The sequence below is a fragment of the Cyprinodon tularosa genome, unplaced genomic scaffold (assembly GCF_016077235.1).
Source record: "Cyprinodon tularosa strain WSP-4 unplaced genomic scaffold, ASM1607723v1 ctg555, whole genome shotgun sequence".
NCBI classification, from domain to species: domain Eukaryota; kingdom Metazoa; phylum Chordata; class Actinopteri; order Cyprinodontiformes; family Cyprinodontidae; genus Cyprinodon; species Cyprinodon tularosa.
In genome coordinates, this window is record NW_024039291.1 from 351388 (window position 1) to 375000 (window position 23613).

General features: G+C 42.1%; 1 protein-coding gene across 2 annotated transcripts in view; it reads left to right on the top strand.

Moving 5' to 3' along the window:
- tenm1 (teneurin transmembrane protein 1) overlaps positions 1 to 23613 on the top strand; it is a 349430-nt gene that overhangs the window by 279451 nt on the left and 46366 nt on the right. For both annotated transcript variants that reach the window (XM_038305307.1, XM_038305308.1), the window contains one exon: positions 22438 to 22592. In XM_038305307.1, the coding sequence (XP_038161235.1) occupies positions 22438 to 22592 (155 nt within the window). The remainder of the gene's footprint in view (positions 1 to 22437; positions 22593 to 23613) is intronic.

The window sequence follows — 23613 nt, forward strand, 5'->3', positions numbered from 1 at the left end:
ATTTGCAGATGTGGCAGCAATCACATTTAGCCCAATCTGTCAGAATTGCACCATTTGCCCTTCTAAATTTACCACCTTTTTCTCACTCAGCTTCCCCCCAGAGTCGTCCTCCTACAAAGAACAGAGGATCCTTCACTTCCACTGCAAAATTCATATTTGGTGTAAATTCACCTTAACGGTTATCACGGTCCAAGACTGGATATAACTCCACTATTTAAGCCTACATGCACACACCATGGCTAGCAAAAAACAACCACAGAGTTTAAAGCAATAGTTTTACAGATCTTGAATACTCCCATATACTCTCACTGCAATGCTCTGGTTCACTGATACTATGTAAAGGTTATATAAATACTGCATTCAGAATTAGTGGGTCTGTGCAGATCCAAAGCAAGGTAAAACCAACAAACCTAAAAACTAAAAATCAGAACAAACAGCTTGATGACTCAGCCGTGGTTAGCATTCTTTTGATGCTCTGTTACGGTTATTTAAAAATCTGCTGTTTCCCAAACTGTATTCAGCTGCTGCTATAGTGAGGTGATCTGATCTCTAAGGATTGTTTCTTTCATGGCAGCTGCTCCGTATTTTAACTTTGAAATAACCGTGCCATTGTTATTCTCCCCCTGGCTCCCGGAGCTTTTTCCACACACTGATTGTTGTATCTGACAAAACAGAGAAAGAGCGAGAGCAGATTGCGCCGATGGTGAACGGGGAAGTCAAGAAAGAAGTAAAAAAGGGAGCAGAACCATCCATTAGAGAAATAAATTACATTGTGTTCGACAATAAAAGCTAAAAACTGAGGAGAGAGGGGATGAAATGAAAGAGATAATTCTGTGTCTCGTGTTTAAATCCTGTAGCATGATGCGGTCCTGCAGCTTATTTGCATATTAAACTCACCCTCTGGCTTCCCATCCTCTCTGAGGGTCAAGTATCACTATTTCTGGGGGCTTGAACAGAACAGGGCCTGAGATAAGTCGGCTGTGTTTTTTGGTCCAACATTCAGCTCATGTGTGCCGTTTTTAACAGCCTGCTTCTTTGTTTTGTTTCACATTGACCAGGCTTTTGTCTTTGCCCCTGGACATTCCTGCATTAATGATACACACATGAATTAATCACACAGCAAGGCAACCAGGGGTATACTTTTATGCTAATGCCGAGCAGAGAGACGCCATTGAGTCACGCTATTTCTGCCGCAGCTTGTTTTCTCACCGCAGCATCCATGATAATTAGAAGAGCGGCAGTGGTTTGTGAAACAGACATGCTTCACTGAGCAGCCACACTGTGAGCTTCTGCCGTGGACTCACTTTCTCCACAAATGAATTTATACTATAGCTGCTGAGGAAACTCCGAAATAAATACCAAAAAACACACAGAGGTGCCTCTTTTATCTCCGTTATGCTCCAGCAACATATTACTTTCTTTCCATGTGTTTAAATTTGTTTAAATTTTGTGCAAATAAGAACTGGATCAAATTAAAGTTTTAATATAAGACAGACTTGATCTCACTGTGGAGAAATTCACTTCTCACATCAGCTTAATAGTCAAAAGAATGAGCCAAAAGGTTGCATATTTAGGTAACACTTTCTTTTACAGTTCATCAATAAGCATCTAATTACATGGTAATAACATAGCAAGTCACGTTATATCACCCTGTAAAAAAAAAACAACTTTATTTGGTAATCACCCCAAAACTAAGGTGTATCATTTCAAATTAAATACCTGCATGCAATTATTACAATTGTACGTTGCTATGTAACAACAGAGACTTTTGGTGGGTAATTACCATCAGGTTACCACATAACAGTTTCTATTATTGGCCGCCGCCTTCCTACGCTTTATAAAGAAAATCACAAATTATGATCAGGTATCTAAAGCATTATAAAACTGAACTCAAGTTACATAAATAAGAGTTTAGTTAGGAAGGTTGGCTGCACTGCAAACATTATCAAGAAATAAGTAAAAATTTCTTAACTCAAGTGTATTTACCCTTAATTATAGTAGGTTAATGGAATGATTATTTTTACTCTTAAAATAAGATAATTAGATAATATGCACTTGTAATAAGACAATGCAATTGCTTTTTCTTATTTTAAATATAAATTGTCTTGTTCCATTGGCAAAGAGTCTCACTTACCTCCTCAATTCAATAAAATATGCACTTATTTTAAGAAAAAATGACTTATTTAGATTTCAATTTTTTGCAGTGTGCCTGTAGGTTAGGTTTTCTGTTGCAAAGTAATTAACTGTATTTTACTAGATAATAATAGTTGATTTATTGCTGTCTGTGAAATGAATCAGTTACTTGGTAATAACTGCTAAAAATGTAAAAGTCTGACTTTAACATGTCTGCCTAAAACTTGAAGCACAGCAGTTACCAAAATTCTCCATAAAGTGTTTCTTGTTACCCAGTAATAAAGTGTAACTTACTATGTTATTACACGGTTGTTGCTGTATTGTAAAAGAAAGCGTTACCCATATACAGATATTTAACAGGTTATTGCACAGCGTATTAAATAGTAATTATTCTCCATAGCAGCAGTTATTGTGGTTGTAGCGTCTCATTGTAGAGTTTGGTTGCAGCAGGAATGAATGACCTGCAGTAGCGCTCCTGTTTCCTACCAGGCTGTAAAAGTCTTTGACTAAAGGAGCTGCTCAGCTGCTCTCCAGTCTGCTGCAGAGGGTGGAAGGTGGCGTCCATGATGGATGGAAGCAGTGGCGGCCGGCCCATAGGGGGCGCTGGGGCACCGCCCTCCCTGATAAGAAGAGAGAAACGTAAAATATATTTTTAGAAATTAACTCATAAATGTCAGTTTTACTCTCTAGACTGTGTACCTATAAGCAAAACAAATTATATAAACTACATTTCCCTATCTACTGTCATTAATTTGTGGATTTCCACAGACAGACTCCTACCGTCTCTGTTCTGGGGGCGATGATCAGACTGACCCACATTTGCAGAGAATCTGTCAATCATGTACTATTGCTAGATGAATTTAGATGTTTTGATGTCACAGGCTCGGGACACACAGCCTGTGACATCATCGGTCACACAAACTGTGACTCCTGCTGCATTGAACTCCATTATTTTAACGTTGCCCTTCAGACGGGGGCCCCCTGGGGCCCAGAGGAAGGAAACGGCCACCGTGCATCTTATGCTGCCATCCTTACTGTTCCCACAGTGTTTCTTCTTCTGTGGTGACGGAAATAAAGCGTTCCTGTGCCAGTCACTCCTCTCTCCCTCTGATTGCTGCTCTGAAAGTCTTTCCTTCTCTGTGCTGAGAAAATCATCCTTAGGCCGATAATGAGGGTCCCTCAGTTGGGAGCCTCAGAGGAGCTTCTAATGTTTTATGTGCTGAAAACCTTAGTATCCCTAAAACAGCTGTTTGTCTCCTAAGACAATTAAAGGACTTTGAACAGCATAGTGAGGCCTCTTTAGCAGTGGCGGCCGGCCCATAGGGGGCGCTGGGGCACCGCCCTCCCTGATAAGAAGAGAGAAACGTAAAATATATTTTTAGAAATTAACTCATAAATGTCAGTTTTACTCTCTAGACTGTGTACCTATAAGCAAAACAAATTATATAAACAACATTTCGCTATCTACTGTCATTAATTTGTGGATTTCCACAGACAGACTCCTACCGTCTCTGTTCTGGGGGCTGTGATCAGACTGACCCACATTTGCAGAGAATCTGTCAATCATGTACTATTGCTAGATGAATTTAATGGCCAATCAGCGTCTCGGAACTTTATGGTCTTGGGGCGCTGAAAATACTGCGCTTTAACAGGCTTCTGAACCCAAGCGCAGGTGCAGACAATTAGAGGGAAGATGGCGAATGTAACGACCGAGATGCAGCTTCCACCAAATTCGGTGAGATCCTTATTTATCTACCCGTTTGCCAGAAGAACATCCCTGTTGTATGATATGAACATTTCATGTCATGGTTATTGTGACTGTGACGAATCCACCTCGTCGCTTAAAACAACCTCTCTAACTTTGCGCGCCACACACACATTCCTGTTATGCTGTGTTTGTGAGGACCAATACACTCGCGCTGAGACCAGTAGCTCCATGAACTTAAAACACACAAGCTGTTCCTGGTTACCTGCTGGCGTATTGAGGGTGCACACTTAATATTTCAGTGGGGTTAGCCGTGTGTGTGTGGTATGTGGGGGGTGTGTGTGTGTGTGTGTGTGTGTGTGTGTGTGTGTGTGTGTGTGTGTGTGTGTGTGTGTGTGTGTGTGTGTGTGTGTGTGTGTGTGTGTGTGTGTGTGTGTGTGTGTGTGTGTGTGTGGGTATGTGGGGGGTGTGGGTGTGTGGTGGGTGTGTACGTGTTTATGCTACGGGGACTTGTCATCTTCAGTCTGGCTGCGTCTTTGCTGGGTTCAAACCCAGTTTGGTGTAATTGAATAAGTCAATGAATCTGTGTAAAAGAATTAAGTTGTAAAAATTATTTGTTTTTGTAAATCAATTGTTTGTGGAGGTAATATATGGACAAAACTGATTAATGAGAAGAAATCAGAAATAAAAGAGCCTGAGGGGAGGGGCTTAAACTATTTAATGAGGGCTGTGGGAAGAAAAGCGGCAATTTTTGTTTTCTGTTTCTTTGTTCCATTGCTGGTAACTGGAGGGAGGCTGAGGCCCAGAGGATCTTGTATATGTTTAGTTTCTTTTGCACCCTGTTTTGATTTTTTGAGCTCAATAAATCACCAACACCGGTAACCAGACTGAGACTGGATTCTTGGAGGCCAAAGAACCCCGTCACAGTGACCCAAATCATCACTGTTACTGTTATTATATAGTAAATTAAATCATTACTGTTAAATTGTATGTATTGTCCAATTGTTTAATCGAATTCTTATTCCGGATTAGTTGGAGACATACACTAGGCTATATCAGCCCCACCAAAAATATTTTTCACCAGCCGCCACTGGATGGAAGCTTGGACAGCTCCCTCCTCTCAGCCACTGAGTCCAGAGTGCAGCCTGGGACAGAAACGGCCAGTTTGTTCAGTCTCTTTCTGTCCCGCTCTGCGCTGCCAGGGCTGCCCAGCAGACGACAGCGTAGAGGAGGGCTGATGCCTCCACAGAGTCAGAGAAGGTTTGAAGCAGGAGCCGCTCACTGCAGAGGAGCTCAGCCTCCTCAGGAGGTGGAGGGAGGCGGCTCTGGCCCTTCTTCTTCTACAGGGCGTCGCTGTTAGGAGTCCAGTTTATTTTTGAAGTGAACACCCAGGGATTAGAAACTCTCCACAGGTTCTATGTCCTGCCCTGGATGTTCATGGGGGGAGTGAGGTGAGGATCTTCTCTGCTGAAGTCCATCAGCATCTCCTTGGTCTTACTGCTGTTCAGACCCAGGTGGTTCTTCTTACACCAGTCCACAAAGTTCATGATGATCGATCCTCCAGTTCCTTCCCCTCAGAATCACATCTTAAAATGGCCGAGTCATCTGAGAACTTCTGGAGATGTTAGCTGTCCGTGTGGGAGGTGAAGTCTGAGGTACTGGATAAAACCTGGAACTAAACGCTATTTCAGACATTTTGAATTGCAAAATCTTCCTGGATGGAAGAGAAACGTCGTCAAACTTGGAAACAAAATCCAGTGGATTTTAATATTCTTTTTTTGAAAGGTAGATAAAGAACAGAAAAATAAGATTAATTAGTTTTGATTGTGATGTGAAGCCTTTTTTTATCAGTCTTGTCTTCTGAAACATACATTAGTCCAGCTAATCAAATAGCTGCTGTCCTCTCTCAGAATAATCCTCTCTGTTGTTGTGTTGCTAATTTCTTAATCTAAATTGTTGGTGCATCTCTATAAAGGGAAGAAAAAGCTGGAACACATACGACAGTAGTTTGTGTTCATTAGTAGTTTTGAATCTTGAGCTCTTGCTTTGCTTTTCTATGCAGACGCTCCATCTACGCTGAGGAAAATGTATTATTTTGTATATAAATGATCTGAGGACTTGAAGGCAAGAAAAGAGCATTGAAGTTGAAGAGTGAACGGTTAACTGATCCTTGAAGGGCAGGTGCAGCAGCAGCCATTCAAAATGGCCGTTCCCAGTCAAACGACTCCACCCTGAATTACTGGTCTGACCAGGAGGTGGCGCTTCTCTTTAGATCTTAATGTCCACAATCATTACAGAAAGAATATTTTAGTACAAAGATTGATGTTTAAAAGAATAATTTTATGGAACCAGTCAAGGAGCCAATAAAGGAAAGTGGGGAAGTTTAGAACGGCTGCTGCTGTAGGACCTGATGTTGGGGGAAGTGATGATGCAACATCCTGCAGCTGCAGAACGCTGTGTTTAGTTTCATATGCCAACATATGCAGGTAGATAGAAAACATTACAATAGATCCTTTAGTTAGCTTCCCATCCAGGCTGAGATCAAAGAATCTGTTTGATCTTCATAAAAATAATAATCCGTCATTGATATTATTCCAATAAAAGAAACTTTATTCTGTGCCTTTATTTTTTTAATTGATCACTTTTTATCTGTTCTAATGATTTCCAGTTTGAGGCCGAGGTTAATTTCCACTTAAATATCTGCTGTTAACATTTACTAATTTCTTTCATTTTTACTTTCCTTTTAAAGCCTGGAAGGAAGATGCTTCATTTGTTTAAAAACCTTCGACCTTCGCCTACTTTCAAAGCTACTGATATGTAAGTTTGCCAAACGGATAAATTGATTAGGTCCAGTTGGAAAGTTTTTATTAAAGCAAACATCTCTGAGCAATCGAGCTGCCTATAAAGGAGTGGTGGAGGCTTTGAATTCTGATCCAGAGATATCTCCGAATCGGAGAACAAATGCAAATCAGTTCTCTGAAGCAGCAGATAACGGCTCCCGTTTCTTCCTTTAAAGAAAACACACTGCACCAAAGAACACGCCCTCTACTGAATGGATTCCTTCTTTCAGATGGAATAAGCAGCTTTTAGAAAGACTTTATAAAAGAAACAACCTGAAATGTCATTTTGGGTTGTTGTCCGCTATTCCAGAGCTTTTATCAATATAAATGATAATGAAAAAAATCTCTTATTCTCAACATCTGCTCCAACAAGAATAGAAGTGAAAGTGAAATGGAAAGGTGCTGAAGTTCTGAGGCTGTGAGCTGATTTAAAGACTTAATTATAGATAGTTAGAGTTAGAAGCGCCGTTCAGCTTGTTCTGTGAGGATCCTGCAGTTACTATCACTTATTTATGGCGGCAGATTCTACCTGCTGCTTCTAGCTCTCTTTCAGGCGCCGTATAATAATTTCATAATCCATTATATTTAAAGGACTGTTAATATTACACATTGAGTTGTTTATTATATTTAAATTCTTTAAAGTGGTATCTAATGATCATTTATGCTCTGATAGCTCAGGTAGGCCTCCTGGGGAAAAGGGAAAAGGTGTGTTTCCACATAGATCTCAACAGTGTGTGACTGCAGCTCCCACATTATCATTATTCATCATTTCACAGAGTAATCATTGGATTTTATTGTCCTAAATATACTGATACATTATTTATTTATATGCTTTATGAATAAAACTGATAGAGATTTGGAGAGAAATAAGTTATTCTTGTCTAACCTTTCAGTCAGGGATTATATCTATACTGGTGTTAGAAAAATGATTTTAGTCTAAAGAGCAGTGGCGGCTGGTGAAAAATATTTTTGGTGGGGCTGATATAGCCTAGTGTATGTCTCCAACTAATCCGGAATAAGAATTCGATTAAACAATTGGACAATACATACAATTTAACAGTAATGATTTAATTTACTATATAATAACAGTAACAGTGATGATTTGGGTCACTGTGACGGGGTTCTTTGGCCTCCAAGAATCCAGTCTCAGTCTGGTTACCGGTGTTGGTGATTTATTGAGCTCAAAAAATCAAAACAGGGTGCAAAAGAAACTAAACATATACAAGATCCTCTGGGCCTCAGCCTCCCTCCAGTTACCAGCAATGGAACAAAGAAACAGAAAACAAAAATTGCCGCTTTTCTTCCCACAGCCCTCATTAAATAGTTTAAGCCCCTCACCTCAGGCTCTCTTATTTCTGATTTCTTCTCATTAATCAGTTTTGTCCATATATTACCTCCACAAACAATTGATTTACAAAAACAAATAATTTTTACAACTTAATTCTTTTACACAGATTCATTGACTTATTCAATTACACCAAACTGGGTTTGAACCCAGCAAAGACGCAGCCAGACTGAAGATGACAAGTCCCCGCATAAACACGTACACACCCACCACACACCCACACCCCCCACATACCCACACACACACACACACACGGCTAACCCCACTGAAATATTAAGTGTGCACCCTCAATACGCCAGCAGGTAACCAGGAACAGCTTGTGTGTTTTAAGTTCATGGAGCTACTGGTCTCAGCGCGAGTGTATTGGTCCTCACAAACACAGCATAACAGGAATGTGTGTGTGGCGCACAAAGTTAGAGAGGTTGTTTTAAGCGACGAGGTGGATTCGTCACAGTCACAATAACCATGACATGAAATGTTCATATCCTACAACAGGGATGTTCTTCTGGCAAACGGGTAGATAAATAAGGATCTCACCGAATTTGGTGGAAGCTGCATCTCGGTCGTTACATTCGCCATCTTCCCTCTAATTGTCTGCACCTGCGCTTGGGTTCAGAAGCCTGTTAAAGCGCAGTATTTTCAGCGCCCCAAGACCATAAAGTTCCGAGACGCTGATTGGCCATTAAATTCATCTAGCAATAGTACATGATTGACAGATTCTCTGCAAATGTGGGTCAGTCTGATCACAGCCCCCAGAACAGAGACGGTAGGAGTCTGTCTGTGGAAATCCACAAATTAATGACAGTAGATAGCGAAATGTTGTTTATATAATTTGTTTTGCTTATAGGTACACAGTCTAGAGAGTAAAACTGACATTTATGAGTTAATTTCTAAAAATATATTTTACGTTTCTCTCTTCTTATCAGGGAGGGCGGTGCCCCAGCGCCCCCTATGGGCCGGCCGCCACTGCTAAAGAGGCCTCACTATGCTGTTCAAAGTCCTTTAATTGTCTTAGGAGACAAACAGCTGTTTTAGGGATACTAAGGTTTTCAGCACATAAAACATTAGAAGCTCCTCTGAGGCTCCCAACTGAGGGACCCTCATTATCGGCCTAAGGATGATTTTCTCAGCACAGAGAAGGAAAGACTTTCAGAGCAGCAATCAGAGGGAGAGAGGAGTGACTGGCACAGGAACGCTTTATTTCCGTCACCACAGAAGAAGAAACACTGTGGGAACAGTAAGGATGGCAGCATAAGATGCACGGTGGCCGTTTCCTTCCTCTGGGCCCCAGGGGGCCCCCGTCTGAAGGGCAACGTTAAAATAATGGAGTTCAATGCAGCAGGAGTCACAGTTTGTGTGACCGATGATGTCACAGGCTGTGTGTCCCGAGCCTGTGACATCATCAGCGACTCGGACGATCAGTGTGATGGCGGTGGGGAAGAAGCTGCTGCAGAACCTGCTGGTCCTGCATTTAATGCTGGGAACTTCTCCACCTTCAGGATCAGGCTGTTATCTCTGCTCCACCAGCTGCTCCACCTCCTCTCTGTAGTCCAGGTGGTTGTCGTCTCTGATGAGGCCCACCGCCGTGGTGTCGTCTGCAAACTGCACCATGTGATCGGTGGTGAACCTGGGGACAAGAAGAAGCAGTTTAGTTCATCAGCTAATCTGGAATAATCTCCCAGGAAACTTTAAAGGTTCTGAGAACCTCAGTTAATTTAGGATGAGTAGCCAATCATTGGCCGCCCCCTGGCCCCTCCCTCACAGGTGAATCTAAACATTTCTGTTCTAGCCCAGCAGGTGGCAGCAGTGTCAGCATGGCCACCTTTCACATTTAGAGTTAGTATATTAAATAAACACCAACTAAAATAACTACAGCAATTAATTCTTCACTACAAAATACACAATGAAACTGTCTAAAACTGAATTCTGTCTGTTTTAAGAATTAGTTTTCATGTTTTATGGGAATAGTTTGTCTCTGCGGTCATTAAGGAGTTGTCTAATTAAAAATAAAGACCAACTGTTTAATGAAAGTATAAAGTGGAGCCAGAGCTTCATTTAAATAAATAAATGTGTAGCTTTAAGGGCCTCAGGAAAGTCTGCTGCATCTTCAGTGATTTATTCACTAATTATAAATTTAGGTTGATAGTGAGCAGTATGGATCAGGGCCGCCGACTCTGGAGATTAAATAAGGGACACTTCTTGTCCAGGCGTTGTCTTACACCAACATTATAAATGTATTTATTTTTGTCTTTTATTGTGTGTTTGAGTTGATTTTGAAAACAAACCAATGAAATCTGAATTAATACCCAGTACAGATCGACCCCTAAACTGGTTTAACTGCTGCTTAGTTTGGGGCCCCTCAGCCCACATTGGCCCCTGCCTGTCCATCCATCTGAAGCATTTCCTGGAGCCGACACTGCCACGTTTTAATCAGATCAAACAGTCAGAGGGGTTAAAATGTTATCATTTGTTTATCAGTTTTATTCAAACTCTAGTTATGATTTAATGTAACGCCATCTTTGTCATTTAAATCGTTTTAAAATGTGTGACGTTCTGAACCATGGCTGTAAATTTGATGTCATTTTAAAATCATATTAATTCCAAAGTGTGTTGGTCTGGTGGTTAGAGCAGCGCTCTGTGCTCTGAGAAGGTTGCAAGTACCTGGTTAGATCCCCACAGCCTCCACTCTGGGTCCCTGAGCAGGACCCTAACCCCACACTGCTCCCTGGGCGCCACACCATGGCAGAGGGAATTTCTGCAGTGTGGGACAATAAAGTACAAATATTATTAATTACCTTATTGTAGTAATTGTTTTTATTCTCAGTAATTATTAGTTTTGCCTTTACGCCACTGCAACCTACTTTTATATTTTCTCATCTATAGGACATTTTTTTATATAAATAAACTTTCCTTTAAGTTGTGGAAATATTGGCACAAGTTAAAAAGAATACAAATACCTAAAAAAAATTGGTTGTTTGTGTCAAAAACCTGCAGGTGAAAATTTCATAATGATTTTTAATTACTTTGCATTTGCAGCACTTTTGGTAAAAGTAAATATTTAGTCGTAAAAATAACAGCAGAAAAGAAAGAAAAAAGCTTTTTTTTTTTTTTTGCAGCTTCTCACATCCTGATCCACAGATGTTCACATCCTAAATAAATACAATTGCAGAAATTTGATATATTTTAAGACATTTGTCTTTTCATATCTGTTGCATCTCCACTGATTCTGTAATCTGCAGTCTGCAGAAAGCACGGTCACATTATTCATCACCTTTAGCTGCAACCTGAGCTCCTCACACCTCAGCCTGCTTCACTTTCTGATCCACCTTAACTACGTACTATAAACTACTCATCTTATTTTTGAAACAGCTGAGATGCAGATGAAACTCTTGCAATGCTAATTATAATTCAGCAGCAAGTTTGTAAAATGCTGTGGATGCAGGGATGAACAGTCTGTTTAAGGGTGAGCCTTAATCCTGACTGTGTTGTATAACTAGCGTTGAAGACGGAGTCTTTAGATTAAGCAGCCGTAGTTTGTAGAAAATCCAAGATAATGTTGAGCTTTGAGGAGGCATATTTTAAACCCGTGGACTGAAAGTAGCATGTTGGGTTTAATGCGACACAGACTGACTTACCTTGTTTGTAGTCTGTGTGTGTAGAGAGGCTTCAGAGAGATTACTGAAGCTCACTGTGTGTGTAATGAAGCTCTGAGTCAATAACAGATGCAGGCTGAAGGCCAAGGGCTGAGGCTGCGCCTCAAAAGTGCGACATTTTTTTACAAACTCCATGCTGTCCGACCTGCTCCTTGCTGATTGACAGCAGACAGGTCTGTAGACCTGCTCTGTTTCCTGCTATGAAGGGGCAGACAGTTAGTTATGGGTTCCTTGTTAAAGGCGCGTCAGGCTGACAGCGTCAGTGTGATCATGGGAAATGTGACTCTCATGTTCCTTTAACTGGCTGGGATGGCCGCCGCTGCCAGCTGGCTTGTCAGCGTCCACTGGGAGGCTGGCAGAGTGACAGGAGGAGGGAAGCTTTGCTGCTCGTAGACAAATAAACTGCATTTACAACATTCTGTCCCAACAGCACCATCGTCAGATAGACGTACACCGTTCTAAGATGCATGCAGACGATTATTCCCACAGTTAGCAGCAGTTTACCGACCAGCAAAAACACTTTATAAAGGAAATCAGGAGCGATTTTACTGTTAGTTCTTAGATCAATATTAATTTAAAATTAAATTCCTTGATGTTTGTGAGGGAATTTAAATTAGTTTTCATGTTTAAAATCATAGGAAACATTGGCTCTGGTCCATATGGTGAATTCATTTAGCTTAGCATGTATGCTGCTCTGACAGCGTATGCTGGCCTGACAGCGTATGCTGGTCTGACAACGTATGCTGGTCTGACAACGTATGCTGCTCTGACAGCGTATGCTGCTCTGACAGCGTATGCTGGCCTGACAGCGTAGTTTATGCTGGCCTGACAGCGTATGCTGGCCTGACAACGTATGCTGGTCTGACAACGTATGCTGCTCTGACAGCGTATGCTGCTCTGACAGCGTATGCTGGCCTGACAACGTATGCTGGTCTGACAACGTATGCTGGTCTGACAGCGTATGCTGCTCTGACAGCGTATGCTGGCCTGACAGCGTAGTTTATGCTGACCTGACAGCGTATGCTGGCCTGACAACGTATGCTGGTCTGACAACGTATGCTGGTCTGACAGCGTATGCTGCTCTGACAGCGTATGCTGGCCTGACAGCGTAGTTTATGCTGGCCTGACAGCGTATGCTGGCCTGACAGCGTAGTTTATGCTGGTCTGACAACGTATGCTGGCCTGACAGCGTATGCTGGCCTGACAGCGTAGTTTATGCTGGTCTGACAACATATGCTGGTCTGACAGCGTATGCTGCTCTGACAGCGTATGCTGGCCTGACAACGTATGCTGGTCTGACAACGTATGCTGCTCTGACAGCGTATGCTGCTCTGACAGCGTATGCTGGCCTGACAACGTATGCTGGTCTGACAACGTATGCTGGTCTGACAGCGTATGCTGCTCTGACAGCGTATGCTGGCCTGACAGCGTAGTTTATGCTGACCTGACAGCGTATGCTGGCCTGACAACGTATGCTGGTCTGACAACGTATGCTGGTCTGACAGCGTATGCTGCTCTGACAGCGTATGCTGGCCTGACAGCGTAGTTTATGCTGGCCTGACAGCGTATGCTGGCCTGACAGCGTAGTTTATGCTGGTCTGACAACGTATGCTGGCCTGACAGCGTATGCTGGCCTGACAGCGTAGTTTATGCTGGTCTGACAACATATGCTGGTCTGACAGCGTATGCTGCTCTGACAGCGTATGCTGGTCTGACAGCGTATGCTGGTCCAGCGTATGCTGGCCTGACAGCGTATGCTGGTCTGACAGCGTATGCTGGTCCAGCGTATGCTGGCCTGACAGCGTATGCTGGTCCAGCGTATGCTGATCTGACAGCGTATGCTGGTCTGACAGCGTATGCTGCTCTGACAGTGTATGCTGGTCCAGCGTATGCTGGCCTGACAGCGTAGTTTATGCTGGTCTGACAGCGTATGCTGGTCTGACAGCGTATGCTGGCCTGACAGCGTATGCTGGTCCAGCGTAAGCTGGCCTGACAGCGTATGCTGGTCTGACAGCGTATGCTGGTCCAGCGTATGCTGGCCTGACAGCGTATGCTGGTCCAGCGTATGCTGATCTGACAGCGTATGCTGGTCTGACAGCGTATGCTGCTCTGACAGTGTATGCTGGTCCAGCGTATGCTGGCCTGACAGCGTAGTTTATGCTGCTCTGACAGCGTATGCTGGTCCAGCGTATGCTGCTCTGACAGCGTATGCTGGTCCAGCGTATGCTGGCCTGACAGCACGCCGCAGCACAGATGCACACGTACAGATCTGCACCGTTGGCAGAGATCACCAATAATAACCTGATTTAGACCAACACTGGTTTAAAACCTGCATGGATTACATTTATATTTAACTATTTTAGATTTTACAGTAACAAATAGATTTTAGTTGATTCTGGTTCATCGTTAAAAAGTACAAATAAAAGAGCATATAAATAAACATAAATTTAAATAAAGTCTGTTTTACTTAATAGCCCTTTTTCACCTCGTTTAGTCCTAAAACTTTTGGTAACTTGTTTTTTTCTCTGACTAGTCAGAGTTTCCATCTTAAAAAAATCCCAAACAATGTTTAAACCAGGCAAGAATTATTCCAGGGAAATGTTGTATCTATAGTTTAAATTGCTATAATTAGCTACATAATATATTTATTAATGCCTGTTATAAATAATATAACATATTTATTAATGCCTGTTATAAATAATATAACATATTTATTAATGCCTAATGAAGTATGGGGAAGTTATAAAGGTACTTTAGTCCAGCAGGTGGCAGTATTTTAAATCTATTAACAGCAATAAAACCTCTATTGTTTAAATCTTTGGAGAAGCTAAAAATATCTGTTTTTTCTTCATATCGTTGCTTTAAAGCTGCCGATTTATTCACTATAACTAATTAACAGAATCTAGACAAACCTCCAGCCACAGCAGCATCTGGTGACACATTCTCCGACTCCAAGATCATGTCCTGCTACCCTTAAACGGATGGACATTTAAGGTGGAATTACCCAGTTACATCTGTATGGAGTGTACAGGGCCTGGAGTCCTGATCTTTGGGCCCCGGGCCTTCTATAAGGGACCCCTGTATCAGGGGGGTTTAGCTGCTATCTCCAATCAATGGTGAAATCATTTAGTCTTTGAAAATGTAAACCATCGTTAGCTTTTATTGTAGGAAGTATTTTAGCCCAAAAAACACCCCAAAAAAAATAAATAATAATTTCTAGTTAGCATTCAGGTGAGAGAAAGCGTGAAAAGGGGTTTGGTCAGGTAGGGGGTTCCTTTGCTATTTTTCTCCTTCTTTTCTTTTTCTGACGCGTTTTAAACGCATTCAAAGTGAAATCAGAGTCACGTTTATCTTCCCACTGGGATCAGCTGCTCTTATGGGGAGAAGAAGTGAAGCTTGACCACTAGTTGCAGCCCCTGCATCTCAATTGTATTTTTATTTTAATAAAGTAACATGGAGAAATGATCTAAACCCAACATTCATCAGGATGGAGACTTCAGGAGGGATTAAAGTAGCACCTAATTACAATCAGAGCTGATTTTTTTCATCCTCTGTTCCCTTTTTTCAGCACCGAACATATTTCTCTCCTCCCATCTGATCCCATTTACGCTTCTTTTTTTCATTTTGTTCTTTTTTTCCGGTAGAGCACCTCCCTGTTATAGTGATGAGGTTTGGTTAAAGGGAAAAACCTATTTTGATAGACCTCTGTGCATTTGTTTGATGTTTTAAACAGTGCAACCTAATCTGCAGACGCTCTGCAGTGATCCAAACCCTCTCAGCTTTCCACCCCAAAGCTTTTCACTAGCTTCTATAATTGAGTTTGTCTGCCGCCTCTCTGATTGCTTTGGATCTTTCTTTGCTATCAAACATGGCAATTACCGCCAAATCACATATTTTCTAAACAAAAAAAAATATGCAACTACTACAACATTTTGGGTTTTTTCCCTGTCGTACATATGTATAAAGAAACAGTAAAGGCTTAGAAAAGGGGAAAACTGCTATGGATAATTATTTAATGGGGGATAATATGTTAACAAACTTATACTGGTTGGTAATTAGATGAGCCACAGTGTCTGATTCAGACCTAATTACTAATGCACTGTCTGTTCTGTGGGGCTTAAATGAATAATTAATTGCAGGATGGATTAATTATTCCTGCTTACACTTTGGTGTTTTTCATAGCAGGAATTCTGTACATTAATCCGCTGTTTTCTATTTATTGGTAATAAGAGTTTGATTAGGTACAAATAACAGTGATCCAACAGCACCCATCTATTAGAGCAAAGCAGGCTGCAGGGGTGCATGCCATAGATCAGACAAATGGTTGGTGCAGAATGTGCATAATCAGTGATTGACTGATTGCATCACAAACATTCATTCATCTTTATTTGTTTAGGTTTAATGTCAGGCTGTTGAATTAGGGATTCAGGCAGCAGCCTGCGTGGTGCACGCTTTGGTTTTGCTCCCAGACTGAGTGAGCAGGTTTATTTCCCCTCTTTCAGACCCACAGGCGACCTCACAGTCTTCACAAAAGTTGTGCATATATACATGTGGATGTGGGTGGGTGTGAGAAATTTCTCCTCTGCAAACTGCTCAAATTTATCCGCTGCATATTTGCATATGTGCACAATGTGATTAACTGCCAGGCCTTATCTTTTTGCCAAGCTGTCTCATTGCATGCATGCATGCGCATATTTGCTAGCAGACTTCTGAGCTTGCACATTTGTCGACGTGCACGCACTCTCTTAAAGATTCGCACATTTAAGTGCCTAAGCATTGTCAGAGGGAGGTGACGAAATTGAACAGTAAACCACATGAGCAGGCAGAGACTGAAATAGTGTTTCAGCAACGCACCGCAGCAGTCAGTGAAGCCTCCAGGCTCCCCCCAGCTAATATGTTTGACTTTATTTATGGCCAGAGTGGCTCTCTGTGGTCAGTTGTTCAGGTGGAACAGTCCATCCGTCTACATTCACTTGTCAGTCACACACAGTTTTTAGTAGAGACTTGCCATTGGCCATAATGAGGGAACTGCTGGGATCATTTAGATGCTGTAATAATACGTCAGCGAGTGTCGTTATCGCTCTCTGGGCCTGCGGATAACAGACTGAATGACCTACCTCACTTCTGCTCATCAGATCTGGATGTTTGGAAGTTTCATCAGTGATTTTCTGTCATTTAGCAGAAATCTAGCATCATCCTGAAGTTTTCAGACGTTCATCATAGGTATAATTTTCACATTGGAATGACTCCTTTAAATCTCAGTGCAAATTTTCTTGCAGGGTCAAAATTATACATACAGGCTCTGCTTATCTGTATACATTCAAAACCAACATTTAGATGCCGCTGAGCTTAGAAACCAGATAGTGCTTCTATAGATCCATTAGGCCTAGAAACGCTATGTTTATTGGAGCTTCTTCTTGTCTTTAATGGTTGATTGCTAAGATGGTTCCTACACTGTAAAAAAAAAATCTCCATAAATTCACAGTATAAAGTACTTTATTTATTTAAAGAAATTCTTATTTTTCAGCTTTTCAGCCATATTGATCAGAGCCGTTTAGGTAACAGAGTTCTGGCGGCTCCACTGGTGACATTCTAGACCAGCAGTTACCAATAAAAAATCAGAGCGGTCCGAATAAAGAAAATCATCAACCAGTAAAGGTCCGGAGACATTTTTAATTATAATTTGTTACTTTAAACAGAAAAAAAAAAAAAAAGAAGATTTTTCCATTTTAAAATCTAAAGTGTTTTTTGAAGTAGAGAACAACAATCGTTCAGTTTGGTTTATAGATAATTTCCTGATTCCCATATTTTCTCAAACCCCTGAACTGATGGTTTGTTCTTTTCTTTCTTTTTTCTGTCTTAATGTTGGCAGTGGGCTTTAGGCTGCCCTGCAAGGCTTTAAACCTGGGTTTAACCGGAGACTAAGCCATTCTCAAGCACATATCAAGGAGCTCATTTTGAGCCTGGATCCAGATTTATTGTTGATTCTGTTCATGGTGGAGAATCCTGCTTCACAGCAGCAGGTTGAGCCAAACATCCTCTAAATGTGCAGGGTCATCTTTGAGCACGCCATTTCACTTTTCTTTCACCAGTTCACTGCAGTTCTTCCAGCAGTCCACACTTTCTCTGCTCTCTTTTTCTCATGGTCTTCTCCTTCTTTCCCATCGCCCGGCTTGCCACAGGTTTGCCTGCTGTGTCTAAAAGTAGCAGCAGCAGCAACCCAGACTGACAGCTCATTGGCTCATTTGGATCACGTGCAGCCTGGAGCCGGACGCTCCCCAGGGCTTTACCGTATTAACAGGAGAAGAGGCGCAAGTCAAATTAGACACTGTTGTCAGACAACATGCAGTAATTTATAAATGTTTTAAATCAGTTTGGGTCTGGATTAGCCAGCAGGTGGATCTGGATCCGGACCGCGGTCTGCTAATCCGTGACCTCTGACCTAGAGTCATTTACATTAGAAAAACATTCAGGGGAAAAAATTATGTTCAGAAATTAATGAGGTTATGTTTTTTGTTTTTTAAACAGAATTTCTTTAAACTGAAAAATCTGTAAACAAAGAAAAAGTTGTGGCAGAAAATTACCAGGTTCTTTCCCAAATATTTGATAGATTAGAATAGACGTGTTTAAAATTAGCCTCTTATTAAATAATGCTTTTCATTATTCCCACATTTCTGTTGGATAAATCGAGCATCAGGCTTTCGCCAAATATCCACTGATCAAAGATTTTGTTATTTGGCCTCAATAATTGGGATGCGTGTCGATGGAGCCTAAGATTTTCCCCACTGTAAAGCACGGCGGTAGTGTTGTCATGTGGGGTTTTATTTCTTTATTACTGCACGGTTTAAGCAGCAAAAAACACAGAAATACATTTTGGTGAGGAGGTGGAATATTCATGCAGAATTTGATCAGAAGCTTATTAATGTCAACAGAAAGCAGATTATAAAACTGATCAAAATCTGTTAGATTTGAATCTTCCAGATTTTGTGGATTAAAGAAAAAAAACAGAGAAAAAAAAGTTGAGTGGTATAATTTATGGTAATAATGCCTCTGAAGGGAACCTCTTATTGCTGTGCTTCCTGTTGCTGCGGCTCCTTTGACACCATTTGAACGGTGAAACCAAACATCTGACTTCCTGCTGTCTTAATCTTCAGCTGTTAGCAGTCAGTGCCACAACACGCAGCATGCTGGCAGAACTCGATGCTATTCACGTTTTCAGCCGCTGCTCCTCAGGGAGAAACAAATCTACTACTTTAGTAATAATTAGTCTTTCTCACCTCATCTTGTTTCCTAGCTTCCACCTTTCCTCACCTCTCTGAGCAGCGTCTCCCTCGTGGCTCTTTCTCTCCAAATATGTGTAATCAACACAACAAGACGTTTGCTGGGAGCCGTCTTTAAGGCATTAATCAGATTGGATTGGATTGCAATGCCACAGGGGGTCATTACAGCGGATATTCTTTTGACAGGGACACGCAGCAAAGAGATGCCCTAGACAGAGAAGGATGGACCTGTAATGCTTCATTTGCACAGCTTCTCATCATCCTGCCTCTTTGTCTCATCACAACCCTTTTTTCTCTTTCCTGAACTTTTCAGGATTTCCAGCTTAAATATGTTGCTGCGTCATTCCTTCTTTCGCTTTACTCCGTTTCTTCAAGGTCAGCTCAGCGCCTTTTAATTCACTTCTCACGGCGAATCCATCCCTGAATCCGTCTGACTGTCCGTCTCCCTCTGGAGCACAGATTTATCTCAATTACTCCATGGTGGTACGCCTGCCTAAACATGAACATCTGAGCGTCAGGTTCACTCAGTGAGAAACAGTAAATCTTTGGATAAAAAGAGGGGCTTTAAATTCCCACAATGCAACACACATCTTTCTCTGCAGCAGCGGGAAAAATGACGAGGAGAGTGTGGACTAATCTGCTGCCTTTTCACCAAACATTGTGAAACATAAACTGGTGATAATTCCAACACAAAGCCGTTACAGCGATCCGTCTCCATCAGTGTGGCTCTGAGATCAAGTTGGTCTGGTCCTGTTTTCATTCTTCTTCAGACTGGCAGCTGTTTAGAGCATTTTAGAAGACATGCTGAACCCAAGAAGAGGAAGAGGACGGTTGGATGAAGGGAAGAAGGCGACGGAGCCAAAGTGGATGAGAAGATATCCGGGATGGGTGGGGGGGAGAGGCAGGGGGAAATCAGTATTGGGAGAGAGTGCCGTCTGCCTCGTCATGTCCTTGTGCAGGATTTATGAGCTCTAAGATCAGGGACAGGTTTAGGATCGGAGTGGGAAAGTGAAAGAGGAAGGTTGAAGATGAGGATGGCGATTCAAGTAACGGTCCTGGATTTAAGCAGGCTCCGGGCGAAGACTCGCCTGCATAATGCCAGGCGACAGGAGGGGAAACAGCAAGGTTGAATGGACTGGAAGATTGGTATGGAGGAGGAAAAAAGCAGGAGCACAGATTAAAGCAGAGCGCAGACATTACCAAAGAGGTGAAGGTCAGTGATTTGATTACAAGTCAGAAGATACAGCAAACAAAACAAAAAAACAACAATGCAAAGAGAAGAGAGCAGCGGGGAAAAAAGAAGAGCAGGAGAAGATCAAGTTAGGTGTGATGGAGAGCAGAGGGAAGCAGAGGAAAGGTGCCGTCTGAGGGGGGAGTCATCTGTCTGTGTCAGAGGAATGATGAAGGGGCCAGCAGGGAGAGCTCTGCAGTTCACCTCCTGGCCTCTGGAGGAAACAAAATGACCCTGGTCCTCCCCCCTCCCCACCTCCCGTCTACAGAGCACTTCACCTGCACAATTTATGACTCGCAGGGTCGGCTCAGGGTTGCTAAGTGCGAGGACGGTCGCCAATCCAGCCGCCGTGGCAGTTTGTGTCTTTATGCACGACTTCCTGTGTGTCTGTTTGGACGATTCTGGAGAGAAAGTTTAGTTCACTTCTAAAACCTGGAATAAAGGGTTTTTATTATTATTATTTAAAAGGAAAAACAGCAAGAAAACAGAATAATGTTTACAGACCGATCATGCTGGGTCAGGATGACAGTCTACAGACCTGACAGTATGAGCTTCCTGTAGACCACATGTAGCACACCTGAATACAGATCGCACCTGTTGGCTATGGTGGTCTTTATCACATAACTACAATCTGAAATATTTTCACATCAAACATTTAGTCAAATTACAAATTAATGAAGTAAACAAACATTTTCAGTCTAGAACCAAAATCTGTTTATTTCTTAATGTTTTTAGCCTGAATCTGCCTCATTTGGCTATAAAAGCAGGTGTTTCAACGCGGATTTTAAAAACACTAATTGGGATTTGAAAATGTGAGAAGAAACCTTTATTTTCTTATGTAGAAAGTTGGACAGTGTGAAAGTGAAACTCTCCTGGTTTTATCTAATGTTTGGGAAATGATCCCAGTTTACAGCAGTTATGTGTAGAAACTAAATGATGCTGTAGTTTAGTTTTATTCTTCATTTGCAATGATTCCTTTGGCTCAGCTATAGATGGAAATATTTGCATGATGTTGGCAGTAAATTGTCGTTTAGAAGCTGACGTCAACAGCTGACGGATCTCTGTAGTGTTTTAAGATAGTTTCCTTTTTATGAGGCGCTGTTGGATGGAACATAAATGCATGAATTGAACCGTAATAAATGAATTAACTCTCTGCTGGATGTGTCACAGGGCAAAATTTGCCAACATGTTTTGGCCAATCGTCAAATTAATTCGGGAAGAAGGCAAAACAAATAAGTGATTGCTCAATTAAGCAGCTAATGGATTTCTGTATGAATCTGTTTTTAACCTTCCATCATGCCTCCTTGTACCGTTTAATTGTTTTGGTTTCAGGCTGCACTCTATTTACATTGATTGATTTCTCCTTTTTAGCTTTTGTTACCATAAAGTCCTCTGAGGCATGCTTGAGACAAAGAAATCTGCGCATAAATCTGACACGACCTAATGATGAGCCATAAACCAAATGTGTTTGTAAATGAAGTGATGGAGCCAGAGATGGAGGAAGCAATGCTAAAATATGGCTTATTGTCACGGATGCTAAGTGAAGGCAATCCCAGGGAATTGGCTGCATGCGAAGTGGACGGGGTGAGGGTTGAGTCGGCGGATATTATTGCAGAGTAGTTGAGTCAAAGGGTTATTCTCTGCATGGAGATGAGGCAGAAATGAAGGTCACTCCTCATGCATAACAGATGATTCATAGTCTGTCCTGACCTTTAATACCTGGATTTACTTCTTTTCCTTTTTCCTTGCTCTCCTCATGCTGCTATGCTCCTCTACAAGGAGAGTTCAAGTATATGCTTCCCATAGCAGAGCACACTTAGCAAGCTGCTGTCCAAGCGGCGGTGTGAGAGTAAAGCTAAACATATGCACACATGCACGCAGCCTGGGCCTGTTTGAAGAGCAGCTGCCCATTTATAATGCACATTTGCACAGGCGTCAAATGTCAAAAGTTCACTGCAGCACCCCGCTCACATCTAATGTGACAAATAACTTCTTCCTCCCGTTGCATTGTTCTAATCCCTTTAGTGGGCTCTGGAATGGAAATATAATTACATTTCTGTGGTGCAGTGCCTTTGATAAGACAGCCGCTTGCCGAGCTGAATGACTAACCGAGTTGGAAGCCCTCTTCTCTCTCGTCTCTCAACTATCCTCCTCTCCTCTTTCGGTCTCTTTTTTTTTGGTTTACCTGTTTTGTTCACCCCCCCCCTGTCATTTCCAGAGGCTCATCCTTACTTTCTCTCTCCCACGCAGGTATTGCTGTGGATAAGAGAGGAGTTGTGTACTTCGTGGATGGCACCACCATTCAGAAGATTAATGAGCGGGGTTTGCTCTCCACTGTGATTGGCTCTAACGGACTGATGTCGACGCAGCCGCTAAGCTGTGATGCACGCATGGATATCAGCCAGGTAAGCTAATAACGCTGCAGAATTTCAATGACTAGCAGAGAGCCTCGTTTGGCTCTGAAAGATGGTCCAAATCATTTGTGGGAGCATTTGTCTCCTGAATGTCATCTATGTCAGCTAATTAAAATCATTATATCCAAATGGCAACAGAAACAGGAAAGTTTGTTGTTTTTTTGCTGCTTATTCTGGAAACGGCCTTTTTCTAAATGTGTTTCTGTGTGAGAAGGACAGCGTGTCTCAACCCAAAGACAGCAGGGTTTTGATCAGGCCCCCCCTCAGAACGCTCTGCTAACTAATATCAGACCTATTAGAGGAGGGGATGAATAATAGATAAGCTGCTAGCTCTGTGGGGAGATATCGGCCCCCACATAGTGCCCGTGTATGTCTGTGTGAATATGCGTGTTGAAGCTAAGCGAATTCCCCAAAGTGCTATTTCATGTCTTAGCGCCTCGGCTACGTTACAGTTCCTGTGTTTGTTCGTCACTGCTCTGATTGCATCTGTCCTCCATCGGACTGGGCTCTCTCTTACCGCTGTGACCTCAGCCGGTATTGACGGAAACTCCTGCAGCCCTGACAAGACAAACATTGCTGTAGAAATGGTAAATGAGCAGCTCAGGGCCTGGCTGCTGGATACCGATGAGGACAAACCCGTTGGGTGGAGGTCTGAAAAAAGCCTTGAATAAGAACTCCACCTTTAATAGAGCATTACAGTCTGAGATGGAAATCTTTAGAAATAGACTTTGATCACATGCATTCAGGAAAAATAACAGCCTGTTTTCAGCTTTTTAAACCAGTAAGATAAAGCATTCATTCACCTACGGTAATCCACAAAGAGAGAAAACTAGGAGCGTCGCTCAGGCTCTCAGTCGGCCTGCCTTCATTTAATGCTCTGCTCTTCACACAACTTTTCTATTGGATTCAGTTCTGCGAATGAAAACAGGCTGATTTGGATTCAATCATCATCCTGTTCAAAACACATGAATTTTTATTTTACTGCATTATACCTAAACAGACCTGCATGTCT